This window comes from Cucurbita pepo, chromosome 10, assembly GCF_057944985.1.
Source record: "Cucurbita pepo subsp. pepo isolate OVF chromosome 10, ASM5794498v1, whole genome shotgun sequence".
Taxonomy (NCBI): domain Eukaryota; kingdom Viridiplantae; phylum Streptophyta; class Magnoliopsida; order Cucurbitales; family Cucurbitaceae; genus Cucurbita; species Cucurbita pepo.
In genome coordinates this window covers 6,489,631-6,503,200 of record NC_141807.1, presented here as the reverse complement: position 1 = coordinate 6,503,200, position 13,570 = coordinate 6,489,631, and the positions used below count along the sequence as shown (strand labels likewise).

At 38.6% G+C, this 13,570-nt stretch overlaps 2 protein-coding genes across 2 annotated transcripts; both read right to left on the bottom strand.

The window, feature by feature from the left end:
* Positions 1–304: 304 nt before the first annotated feature.
* LOC111803323 (ABC transporter F family member 4-like) lies at positions 305–4,003 on the bottom strand. Its single transcript, XM_023687670.2, has 2 exons — positions 3,846–4,003; positions 305–2,758 (listed from the first exon to the last, which is right to left on the bottom strand). Exon 2 carries the CDS (start codon positions 2,722–2,724, stop codon positions 541–543), a length of 2,184 nt encoding a protein of 727 aa, XP_023543438.2. The 5' UTR covers positions 2,725–2,758; positions 3,846–4,003; the 3' UTR covers positions 305–540.
* A 2,480-nt stretch (positions 4,004–6,483) lies between these two features.
* Positions 6,484–11,841, bottom strand: LOC111803352 (NADH--cytochrome b5 reductase 1). Its single transcript, XM_023687713.2, has 9 exons — positions 11,453–11,841; positions 10,347–10,488; positions 9,165–9,255; positions 9,000–9,077; positions 8,651–8,731; positions 8,452–8,541; positions 7,883–7,948; positions 7,228–7,314; positions 6,484–6,839 (listed from the first exon to the last, which is right to left on the bottom strand). The coding sequence occupies exons 1-9, from the start codon at positions 11,568–11,570 to the stop codon at positions 6,747–6,749; spliced, it is 846 nt and encodes a 281-aa protein (XP_023543481.2). The 5' UTR covers positions 11,571–11,841; the 3' UTR covers positions 6,484–6,746.
* Positions 11,842–13,570: the final 1,729 nt, after the last annotated feature.

The following is a 13,570-nucleotide window of genomic DNA, read 5'->3' as shown; positions in this document are numbered from 1 at the left end:
CCAAACAAAAATGAATTGCAAGTCTGAGAGTAAAAACTACTGACCCGTGTCTTCAGGAGTAGGTCTTTCTTCTCCTGATCCAGCCTTCTTCCGCTAACAGTGACTTGGATAGTTGACTTCGTTCAATTATTCACACCATATTCCAAGCAAGCCTGCTTGTTCAAAAGCCAAAGAAAGCTTTATGATAATTATTAGTCAGACAACAGAGAATATATTCCATATCAAATAACTGAACTTCGTGCAGTTTCGGGAGTCGAGAAATATAATCTGCGAGCACCACTAGAGACAATAAACAAAGAGCAAATATTATGAATACTGTGAAGTTTTCCATAGAATATAGTACAGTAACTCAAGCAAAACTCATGACAATTTTCTCACTAATTGTACATACCCGAATTATAAGTAATTAACGTACGAAGAATTACAGAATTAGAACACATCGATCTGAATACTTGAGATGCAAAATAAACCTCAGAAACCAAAAGGGATGAAGTAGGACGTGCTACTTGAAAATCCAACACATTTCTCATGATCACTGATCTAATCATCAACCTCAGCTTTAATCTCCTTTTGCAATTCTTCCTTGTATTCATCGAACGTTCCGGGGAAAAACTCCACAGTGCCATTTTCAACGACCCAAATTTCACTTTTTTCTTCATCCTCGCAGACACGTGATATGAGCCGAGAATCATGACTAACCAGAACAACTCCACCAGTAAACTCATCCAAGGCATCTGCAAGTGCATCAATACTCTGCATGTCCAAGTGATTCGTCGGTTCATCAAGCAGTAATATGTGTGGCTTGGACATGGAAATTGAGGTAAAAACAACCCTGGCCTTCTGGCCCCCAGATAATTTAGCAATTGGCGTGAGGTGATTGTGGCTAGGGAGTCCAAACTTCCCCAACTTGGCACGAACAGCCTCCTGCTTACTTAGACCCTCTTGATCAGGATGAAGACGAAGAAGATATTGAACTGGTGTTTCCTCCATTGTCAGAAGGTCTACAAAATGCTGTGAATACCTCCCAATCCTCAACTTCTGACTCCTCCGAACTTCACCTTCTGTAGGTACCAAATCACCTGCCAGCAGGTTCAGAAGAGTAGATTTCCCCGCTCCATTGGGCCCAACGATAGCAACCCGCGTTCCCATATCAATACCCACATCAACGTTAGAAAGTCTAAAATCTTCTCTATTTGGATAACTAAAGCTTACTTCAATCAACTGTAATAATGGTGGGGTGAGCTCGGTGGGTTCAGGGAAGTGGAATTCTACACTGTAATCTCTCCACTTTCTGGGGGCCTCTGGTAGGGGATCATCTTCATTAACCTTTCCCTTGGACTTGTTCTTTGAGGCTTCCTTAGCAGCAGCAAACTTTGCTCGGTCTTTTACCTTCTCTTGTTGAGCCCTGCTTCCAGACCTCTTAGCTGCTTTCACCTGTTTATCATATATCTCAAACTTCTTGTTCATTTCTTTCCGACGCTGCTCATATCCACTTTCAAAACCATCAAAATTCCCACGATAAAAATGAAGCTTAAAGTCATGAAGATGAATAATTTCATTGCAAACACTGTTAAGGAAATCTCGATCATGCGACACAACAACAAGAGTTTTCTTCCACCGACAGAGGTACTCCTCCAACCAGAGAACAGCCCTAAGGTCTAGATGATTTGTGGGTTCATCTAGTAATAGAAGTGTTGGCTGAACAAAAAGAGCCCGAGCCAGTGAAATTCTCATTCTCCATCCACCACTAAATGAGCGGGTAGGCCGTGCTTGCATATCCTTGGTAAAACCCAGTCCAGCAAGAATCTTGGAAGCTTGAGCCTCAGCTGCATCTGATCCCAAGAGTTGCAGCTTTTCATATAACTCAGCAAGCCTCTCTCCTGCATCATCCTCATCATCATTTTCCTCTTGACCAGCATCAGAATTCTGCAAATCAGCAACTTCTTGCCGAAGCTTGACCAGCTCCTCATTAGCAGAAACAACTGCTTGAAGTGCAGTTCTATCATCACCAACCACCTCTTGTTCAACCAAAAGAACATCAATATTTTTAGGAACGGGTATCTTCCTCCAAGCAAGGAGCTTTAATAATGTAGACTTTCCCATACCATTAGGCCCAACTAAACCATACCTCTTCCCGTGAGATATCTTCACGGATGCATTTTTTAAAAGCTCTTTCCCTCTAGCTGAAACAGAGAAATTATCAATAGTAATGTCTTTGACATTTGCATCAGCTTCATCATTTCCATCAAGAACCGAAGCTCGGCTACCAATTACAACAGTGAAAGCATCATGGTCATCTTTTAGAGCTTCTTGTCTGGCCTGTTCTACAGCATGGGCAGCAAACATATCTTTCCTCTCTCGTTTTTTCAACTCTTTGTCACTTACAGCCACCTCCAGAGGCTTCGTCTCAGCCCTGTCCTGCCAGGGTAGCCGTTTCTGGGAACTGGTACTTTGCTGCTCCTCGTCAGACACAATTTCTTCTTCCTCATCATCTGAGGGAGGGAGATCAATGCCATCAGTGTATGATGCAACTTTTTTTGGAGCTTTTGCTTGAGGTTTAGCACCACCACTCAAAGATGAAGATCCCTTTCTCGGTTTATCAGATTTCTGATCCATACTGGCAAGCATTTCTGACACTGAAAGCTTCTCTCTCTTCCCGGAAGCATCTTTACCAGGCTTGACTTTGGCGTTTCCACCACCTTCTTCTGATTTCTTCCTTCCCATTGCACCAATCAACCTGACAATGGGGGAAAATTACCTAGCATAAAAGAAAAAGCCATTAACATGACCATCTGTTCACGTCTGACATTTAGTAGAAACATTGACCATCTATTTTCTGCAACACGAGGATCAGATAAAAAAGTAAAATCATATTAAAATCTAACAACACAAAGACGTGGTACACACATACTATCACATCATGTTTCCCCAAAAAAAAAAAAGTCATATCACAATCACACGAATTACAAGCAAAAAAAAAAATACTATTTTTTTTTTTGCACAGGTACAGATTCAGCACTCAAACATATGACAATTTAGAGCATCTGAGGAAATTTATATATAGTGAACAATAGAAAGATCAATATCTACTCTCAAAAACTATAACAGAGCTTTGATGCCTTATGGAGCTACAAGAGATCATCAACCACAATATAATGCCTTATTTATGCAGAAATGAAGTTCTTTCTTTAAAACATAACTGAACACATTATTTACACCCAATTTTCTGTGTAAGCAAAATGGAACCTAAAAGTTCATTTCAAATTCATGTATTAACAACTAAAATATTATGAGAAAACTATATAAAATTAGTGTCAAATGAATTAATTAATTTTTATTTGAAAACCCGAAAGCATAAATAAACAAGACAATCTAGTTTGCAGTTTTCACAACAAAGCGTTGGATTATCATTGCAAATAATAGAAACACAAACACACGGTCGAAAAAGCACAGAAATAATGATTTTTCAAAATTAAATAGTCCCAAACATGAATAATTTTAGGGGTTAGTTCAATTGACCTGGGAAATGTCGCAAGTTCAAGCCTCAACAGTCAGTAGCCACCAAACCAATACTTAAGGTCTAAATTTAATTGGTCAAGTGTCATGAAACAAACAAGCAGAAAGGTAAAATCAGAAAAAATAAACAGAACAAAAACAAAGCGGTTCGGATGAGGCAAAATAGAAAAGTAAACGAAAAACATTGCAGCATAACAAAGAATAGAATTCGAAATCCAGTAGGATTCGAAATATTGTCTTAGTTAAATTCAATTGAAAATTGACCTAATTCCAAATTTACCCTATTTTGAAGTTGATTAAATAAGAAAAAACATTCGATCCGAGCAGACCTCAACGGCGATCACCGGAGAGATGGAGGAGCTGCGATGACGGAGCGAGGTTGCTGCAAAGACAGAAATGGATAGAGACGAAAGAAATCAGAGCGGCTGCCGGAGGGAAACGGAGAAACCAGAAGAGACCAAAAGAATGACGCAACGAGTTAGGTTCTCCTTTTTTTACTTTATTTTTATATAATTAAAATATGAGTACTAGGTTTTTTTTATTTATTTATTTATTTATTTATTTATTTATTTATTTATTTTATTTTATATAATTAAAATATGTATAATTTTATGTATAATTATTTAAGTCTCTTATATTTTTTTTACGAGTCAAGTTTGTAAACGATGTTATCGATGCACTTGTAACATGGACCGTGCATAAATATATTTTTTTTAAATAATTAAAAAATTAAACAACTTTGATGATCCAATTGAACCCGCTAGCAAATATTGTCCTTTCCCTCAATGACATAAAACGCGTCTGCTAGGGAAAGGTTTCCACAGCGTTATAAAGGTATTTTGTTCTCCTCCCCAACCAAGGTAGGATATCACAATCTACCCCCTTTTAGGCCCCAGTGTTCTGGATGGAATTCGTTCCTTTCTCCAATCAATGTGAGATTCCCACCAAATCCACCCACCTTCGGGACCCAGCATCTTTACTGGCACACCGCCTCGTGTCTACCTCCCTTCGGGGAACAGCCTCCTCGCTGGCATATCGTCTGGTGTCTAGCTCTGATACCATTTATAATGGCCCAAACCCACCGCTAGCAGATAATGTCATCTTTGATCTTTCACTTTCGGGATCCCCTCAAGGCTTTAAAATGCGTCTGCTAGGAAAAGGTTTCCACACCCTTATAAATGATGTTTTATTCTTCTCCCCAACCAATGTGGGATATCACAACACGGATCAATCCATACAACTCAACAACCCTAAAACTTGAGCTCGCCACTACAACAGTCACACAGCTCTACTACCATTTAAAAATGAAAGTAATAAGAATTGAGTATAAAATATTCAGTAAGTAGCATGCTTGTAAGTCCTTAAACTATATTTGTAACTTAAAATCTTTCGCCAGTCATTTTAACTTTTCTTGAACCCAAGACCATGAAACACGTTCAAGACTTGCCTAAGCTGACACTTGGACCATATAGTCCAACGAAACTTATTTACTTTTGCTAACTTGTGAGCTCAAGGCTAAGGTTATAATGTTGCTTACTTAGGGCTAACTAGTAAGGTTGCATCACTTGTAACGACCTTAGTTTTTACTAACCTAAAGTCGCTATCGTATGCATGACGTACTTTTTATGTAGAAATATTCATTTAAAACATCTTCATAAAATAGACATAAGTAAAAATAAAAAAGAAATGTCCTATACTAACCTAAAGTTTATGAAATTAAATGCAACTACTCTACGCATGTGTCATGGTCTTCAATTGTGATGTTGCCGTCAGCCGGATAGGGGTGTCTTACCTTTACCTAAAATATAGAAGTAGTACATGACTTGAGTATTTTAAGAAATACTCGGTAAGTGGCTCCACTATTGGGGTCGAAAATGCAAACATATGTAAATATGATTAGGAACCTATCATTTAAAACCATTATAGAGGTGGACTCTAATTCGGATAAATTGGATGTGTAGCACTTTCTTACACACGGCTCACACGTCAACTCGTTTAGCCCGATGAAGCCAAGCCCAGGGATACGTATGCGAGCCCGCCTAGTGGGTCCATGTGTTTGTGTGTGGCCATGTGTGGGGAAGTACCACACATCCAACCCTATCCGGTCTGGAAAGAGTTCAAGACCATGTTACGTTGTTTTAAAAGGTAGGTCTCATCATGTATGTGTGTTTGAATTACTTGACCCCAACAGTAGGTTATTTACTAGAGTTTTTCTTTCGTATTATGTCAATCCCTTTCAGAAGTCGTACACACGTGTACAACGATTTTGAAGGGTGTAAATTGATACACATCATACCAAATGTTATTTGATGGATACATATTGTAGTTATTTGACAGAATTGTATATATAAACTAGCCCAAAATACTCGCAATAACAAATGAAAAAGATGGCAAATTTCTTAAAATTATACCTATATATTATAAACTCGTAAGCTAGCGATAAAACCATGTTGATATGACAATCAGATCATTTATTTTAAAAAAGAATATCTCAAGTTGCACAATTTCTACTCGAGTATGCGCATGTTTATATCGACTTTCTAGGTGCTTACAAAGGTGTTGTAAGATCCCACATCAATTAGAGAGTGAAATGAAACATTCTTTATAAACGTATGAAAACCTCTTATTAGTAGATGTGTTTTAAAAACTGTGAGGCTAACGACAATACGTAACGAGCCGAAATAGACAATATCTGTTAGCGGTAGACTTATAAATGGTATCAAAGCCAGACACTAAGCAGTGTGCCAACGAGAATGCTGGGCCTTAAAGGAGGGTGGATTATAAGATCTCACATCGGCTGGAGAGGGAAACGAATAATTCTTTACAGGAGTTTGAAAAACTCTCCCTAATAGACACATTTTAAAACCCGTGAAGCTGACAGTACGTAATGGGCCAAAGCGGACAATCTCTCCCACCAGTAGACTTGGGCTTTGGCTTTTAGATGCAAAGAAAAGCGTTTTCAAGCACTTAAAAAGGTAATCTAAACGGTCTTATTACACTTCGAGAAGAAAACCATTCTAGAATTGTTACATGAACAAACAATGTGAATGAAAACTAGTCTAGACTCTCACTAGCTCTAAGAGTTGGAAGTTATTGATGGCATCAAAGTTCAACAACATTGCAAAGTGAAAAGAGCTAAGGCAACATCCTCTCAGTGCATAATGTTCAAAATTTAGAAGGGGGAAGAAAAATAAATGATGCTTAGCTCTAGTGTGGAGGTTGAGGAAGGCTCAGAACATGAACAGCATCTCAGGTGCATATCCAAGAGCTTCAAGATGAGCACCCATGGCCTTGTTCATTGGTGGTGGCCCACATCTTAAAACCTGCTTACAAAACAGGATAACACTTAAAATTTGGTTGTTTTATGAATAAAAGATCAGACAGCAGCAAACAATCCTACTAATCTCATAAATGCGCAGCGAATGATCCAATGAGTAAATGCGTACGAATGGTGAAGGTAGTGTTTATAAGCTTAATTTTTAAACCTATTAACACGGACAAGTGAATGATCCAACGGTCCTACTCCGATCCAACTTATTGTGCACATGAAAGAACATCTTCGTTAGCTTTTGGAAACAGGTCGTTCGTAAGAATAAATTACAAGAAAACAAGAGAACAGACTTCGGACAAAAAGAAATCGTTCAAACATGGTTTCGAAAACAGATCCAAAGCATTCGTATTATTTGAAACCATAGTCGTAATCGAATATACCTGAATATCAGAAGCAGGAGCGGGGCAGTGGGTTTGAATCATCTCCTTCGATACGAATCCGACGCCACCATCCCATTCTTCAGGAGGCTGAGTAAGCAATTGATATATGAATGGTTGATTAAAAGATATGACATTGCAAACCATTAAACAAAGTACATAATCAAGCAAGCATAAATGAAGCTCCCAAGGAGATCCCCATCATGGCCTTAGAGAACCCAATTCCATCCACAATGCACAAGTTTACGAATCCGAAAGTGTTCACTAGCTCGGGGGACTCTAGAGCACTCACAAGAACAAAACAACTTTCCGAGAACAGTCGACTAAAAGTAATTTCATTTATGTTTTAACTTTTACGAAGAATCTTCGACCCTGCTACAAAAAATGGACTTCAAGCCAATAGAACAAGATCGAGCTATGATAACTTTTAAGAACGGTCAGATTTGAAGAAAGAGATCTAATCAGATAGTATACCAATCAGTTTAATTCACTAGATTCGTCGAAGTTCATATCGATCACTTAATATCGGTCTAGACAACAAAACAAAATAAACATAATACGATTTCCCGTCATTTGACATCGAGATCTTGTAATGGTAAAAAGTTTAACCACAGAGAAAAGGATATATTTGGGGCTGTGAGTGAAGGAGAAGACTGACCTGGTTTAAGACATAATAGAGCTTGAAGCTATCTCGGTACCTTTTGGCAAGAAGATCCAACTCCTCCTACAACCACACAAGTTTCTTTTGGTAAGGAAAAGTGATGAAATTACAGAGAGATACACAAATCATAGAAATTGAATTATTATTATGAAAGCAAAAGTGGAAGCCCAAGAAGAGGCTACAAAAATATTAAGATCCTTCACTCTTCAATACCCAAAATCGCACATGACAAACCCTGAGGATATATGCCTTGACTAATTAAACTATACTTAAGTTGATAAACGATCTCCATACACGTGTTCAGCTAAGGAGTTCAAACATGAAAGTACCGAAAACATTTTCATCAAATGACTCGGCAGTTGAAATTCATAGCACTGAGAAAGGAGTAGATTGATTACGATACCACTCAGAGTATCGGTCACACCAGTTAGCCTGGTTTATCTCTCTCCATTAAGAGAAAAACTAACCATCAACATGTTTCGAAATGAGAGGATCAACTGGTATCCAAATTTATGGTCAATACGAGGACGAGGGGTAAGTTTATTGAAGAAAGATGACAACATTACCTTTAAAAGAATGTCCTCATAGGTGACATTGGCATAAATGAGGTGTACCTTCGTCTCGTCGTTCGGATTTTCTAATATTGCTCGAGCAACCTAAGGAGCAGAAAAGAAAGCGAAGTATCGATAACAACAATCAAGTCGTCTGAATGATGGTAAGTTGAGTAACTAAAATGATCAAGCCAAAAGAAAAGGAAATTCGTACTTGATACATAGGAGTAATGCCGGAGCCTCCAGCGAGCATCCCAAATGCTCGGACCTGCCCAGGTTGATACCTGAAACGCCCCTGCAGAAATATTTTCGTTGTGAATTTTGAATATTCTCAGTGTTTTCAAAGGTACCATAAAGTTCTTTGTTTCTGTCTCACTAGAGAAAGAATAAGAGGGGTCTTTGTGTCTGAGACAAACAAAATGTTTCATTAAATTCTTCAAACAAAATGTTTCATTAAGTCTGCAGCCGAACCTGAAGGAAGCTGAATGCTCGAATCCCAAAAAACATCAATACTTAAAGCATAAAAAACATGACTTAAAGCTGTCATTATTGATTGAACATACCTTGGGCCCCTTTACAGCAAGAAAATCGCCAACACGCATCTGTCGGAAATGATGCGACATCCTTCCTTGGGGATACATCTGATTAAACACATTACAGAGTTCAGATTAACAAGTATGCATACCATTAAAATACTGCTCATCAAATAAGAATCAGAAAATACAAACCTTTATGACGAGCTCAAAATAACCAACATCAGAATCTAAAGTAATCGGTGTGTACGGTTTGATGACCTCTTCACCTTGGCCATCCTTGCCCCTGTAAGATGAATGAATTATAATTTCTCAGGGACAGTAAATGATCCAATATGGAACAGTCATCTTCGAAACAACACCAGGTGAAGAGGGCAATAAGGCACACATCCCCACTCAAACCGAAGGGAGAGTCCGGAAATCATTTCTGGTTAGCATATTTAAAGAATAGAAAAGTTTCTCAACGATGAACACAATCAAGCAGCTAAGAAACACAAGATACTCCACCGTAACAAAGTTTTAGAAGTTTTCTTTAAAGTCCTACAATATCTCTCAGGCGAAAAGACCAGTCGTAGCCTAAATAATATAATTTCAAGTGACCTTATCCAACAAAAGTTGTGACCGGCTATGAGCTGAATCAAAAAATCTATAATGAAGAAGAGGCAGGATTGACCGTTATGTGAGATCCCACATCGGTTGGAGAGGAGAACGAAGCATTCTATATAAGAGCGTGGAAACTTCTCCCTCGCAGACGCATTTTAAAAACCTTGAAGGGAAGCCCAAAAGGGAAAGCCCAAAGAGGACAATATCTGTTAGCGGTGGGCTTGGGCCGTTACAGTTGGTATCTGAGCCAGACATAGGGCGATGTGCCAACGAGGAGGCTGAGCCCCGAAGGGGGGTGAACACAAGGCGGTGTGCTAGCAAGGACGTTGGGCTTCGAAGGAGGGTGGATTGGGGGGTCCTACATCGATTGGAGAAGGGAACGAATGCCAGCGAGGACGCTGGACCCGAAGGGGGTGGATTGTGAGATCTCACATCGGTTGGGGAGGAGAACGAAATACCCTTTATAAGAGTGTGGAAACCTCTCCCTAACAGATGCGTTTTAAAAACCTTGAGGGAAAGCCCAAAGAGGACAATATCTGCTAGCGGTAGGCTAAGGTCGTTATAGTTTAACAACTATCTTTAAAGGAAACTTGCTTATTTCAGGATATCTCTCTAAGTGTTACCGAGTTAACACAGGAGAGTATAGTATTGTGATTCCTACACCATATAGTGTCAAAATCAACATTGTTTTTTCAATCAGCTACGTATCCATAGCCATGGCGAGTAGAAATCCAAATAATCCTATGAAGAATAAATAAGAATCAACTACTAGACCTGCAACTGATATGTTGTCCAATGGGAAGACCCAAAACTGAAGTAGGATTTGGGAGTGTAAATGTAAACTTCGCCACATTATGGCTCAGCTGCACGCGTTTGATAAGTTTAAACTCCTTGAATACCTCTGGATCCAAGCAACCTGAATACACAAAACCATATCATAATGAAAACAAATTAAACTTTGAGGAAACATAAACCACTTCATTAATAAAAGAGTGTCCTATAAGAGGATAATTACAAACACAAAAAACACCTCCACTGTGATAAGTACAAAATGGAGAAGGTAATTCACTCCAAGATAAAGCTAGAAAGGATGCAGCCTCAATAAAAGTATGGATGCTTTCGTGCTTACCCAAGAACATACGAGCACGTCTTTCCAATCATAAAGTAAACAAATTAAGTAAACGAATCAAATAAAGCACCAATAACAGACAATGTTCTAATGTATCATCACAACAAAACCACCAAAAGCACTAGAATCCTGCTAAAGGGTTGAGTGAACACCACATTTGATCCACACATTACTGAATCGAGCCTTCTTATAACCGAACGATATAATATTTTCATGGACAACTCTAACATGAAGCCCTGTTTATGTGATGTTTCTCATCAAATCTCCTTAACTGATATCAATTTAAAACAGATCATCAGTCGAATTTGAACTGGAATGTCCATTACAGATCTAGACAGAAAATGGAACCATGTAACATAGATTACTTAGCTTCTACAACTTCAAGAAAGTTCAAGTTACTATAAGCTAGCTCACTTGAACAGAGTTCAAGCTCAAGTAGACAGCATTGACCCACTTAATGGGTAGTGAGTTCAATTTATCTCCTCTTTATATGTAATTTTCACAAATAAGATTTAAACTATGAGTTGATACAAAGAGATTAACCAGATAATATAACAACATCCAAAATAAGAACAGATATGGATCCAATCCTTAATCTATATCGATTTCCAACTCAAAAACTCCACTTATTCACGAAATGACATGACCGGAATCTCAAATTTTCATAAAAGAGAACAAATCAAAACACAACCGATCCCAGAAATCGAAGCAATGGGAACTACAGAAAAACTGAGATTCAAGAGTAGCTAACCTCTGGATTTGCCTTTTTTAGACGAGGATAATACATAGAGAGCACCAACGGCAAGGGCTAAAACAGCCACAGCCAAACCCAGAAGGACTTGCGGATCTAAAGACTGTGAGAGATCCATCACCGATTCTTCCCAGAAAAAAACCTCAAGAAAAATCAAATGGGTTTTCGATATTTGGAGTGGAATTTAAAGGATTTCTAGAATGGATTACGATTCACCTAACTTTTTCCGGCCCCACGCCGCGACACCCGCTTTCACCAACCCCAGCCACAGCCACCACAACCACTGAAGAAAAATGAAGTGACGCCGAATTAGGTGAAGCCTGAGGCAGGTATTTGGAAGTCCTCCAACTAATGAAAAACAAATGGATGAGCTAAATTCATCGACTGTGATACACAATTTTTCTTGAATAACCAACCAATGGGGAAGAAATTAACTTTTAGCGTTGGATTAGATGAAATTTATAAATTTATTGTGAAATGGATAAGTTTAGAAATAAAATTAACTTTTTTATAAAAAAAATATTTTTAATATTTTTAATTTTTCTATTAAATAACCTTCTCATTGAATACCAAACATAATTATTTAATTATTTAATAGATATCTCATTTCTAGACATCCTAAATACATGTTTTTTTTTTTTTTTTTTAATTTTATAATTCTATTTTCATTTCTAATTTTAAAATAATTTTAGTCTATTTAAAAAAAAAAATACTATTTTGATCCTTACTTTTAATTTAGTTTTAACAATTAATGGCAACACGTGAATTTGTGTATGATTTCATATTAGACTTCAATTGGAAGCTTTATCTAAATTCACACCGGTAGGTGTTAAAATTGGTATTAGGTTTAGTCACCGAACAGTGGAAGGCACTGGTCGGAGTAGGGCTAGACTCTCTCTATAATAGATACGTTTTAAAATCGTGAGACTGACAACGATACATAACAGGTCAAAGCGGACAATATCTATTAGCGGTGGGCTTGAGCTATTACTATGGTATAAGAGCTAAGTGTCACGGCCATGCTCGTCCAAGGCGTGTTGCCCATGGCCACATGCCCATGACAAGTCAAACCCTTTATGTCTTTCCATGTTCTAGTGTTTTACTTTTGTATTTCTAGGAAGTATGACGTTTTGGAAAAATTATGTTTAAGCCTGCCAGACATGAAATGCCTCAAAATGTACTATGAGGGGATATGACTAGTTGTTAACTTCTCCCTACCAATAGTTATATACTGTGAGTCGTTGTTGTTACTCTCTTGGTTGCATATATAACACCTCTTGCAAAATTTCTCTTTCAAAAATCTCTCTCTGCCCTCGGTTTGGTGGCATACGAAGGTGCAAGACATCAAGAATGGATTGTGCACCATAGACTCATGGGAAGACCTCAAGAGAGAGTTGAGGGACCAATTCTTCCCCAAAAATGTAGAATATATAGCAAGAGAAAAACTAATACCCTAAAACAAACTGCAAGCATAAGGGATTATGTCAGACAGTTCTCTACGCTGATGCTAGATATCAGGGGCAAGTCAGAGAAAGACAAGGTATTTCTCTTTATAAATGGGTTAAAACCGTGGGCCAAAACAAAAATACACGAAAAAAAGGTTCAAGACCTAGCACCGCAATTGCCAACTCCGAGAGACTCCTAGACTTTGGAAACGAAGCGAGTTTCCAAAGAAGAACAACACAGGCCCCAAACACTGGGGGCAAAACATATAAGCCACCAGGTCATCGAAATGAATGCCCTAATAGGCCAAACGGAAGTAACGACAGACCAAGTGGGTGGACAGATAGACCTCCCCAGAATAACCAAGCGGGCACATCTCGAGGACCTTACCCTCAAAAGAACTACCCGACGACACCTTTACAATGCCTGTTGTGTAAAGGCCCCACAAACTGTCCTACTGTCCTTACTAGGCCTCTCTCAATGCACTCCAAGTGTCCATTCAAGAGAGCAACGACACAGGAGTCGAGACTATGCAAGACAAGAGGGAAGATCAAGACAACCCCCGAATGGGTGCGCTTAAATTCTTGTCAGCCCTCCAACGGAAGGTCGACCCAAAGGAGAAAATAGAGAAAGGGCTTATGTTCATAGACGCAACAATAAACTCTCGACCGAGCA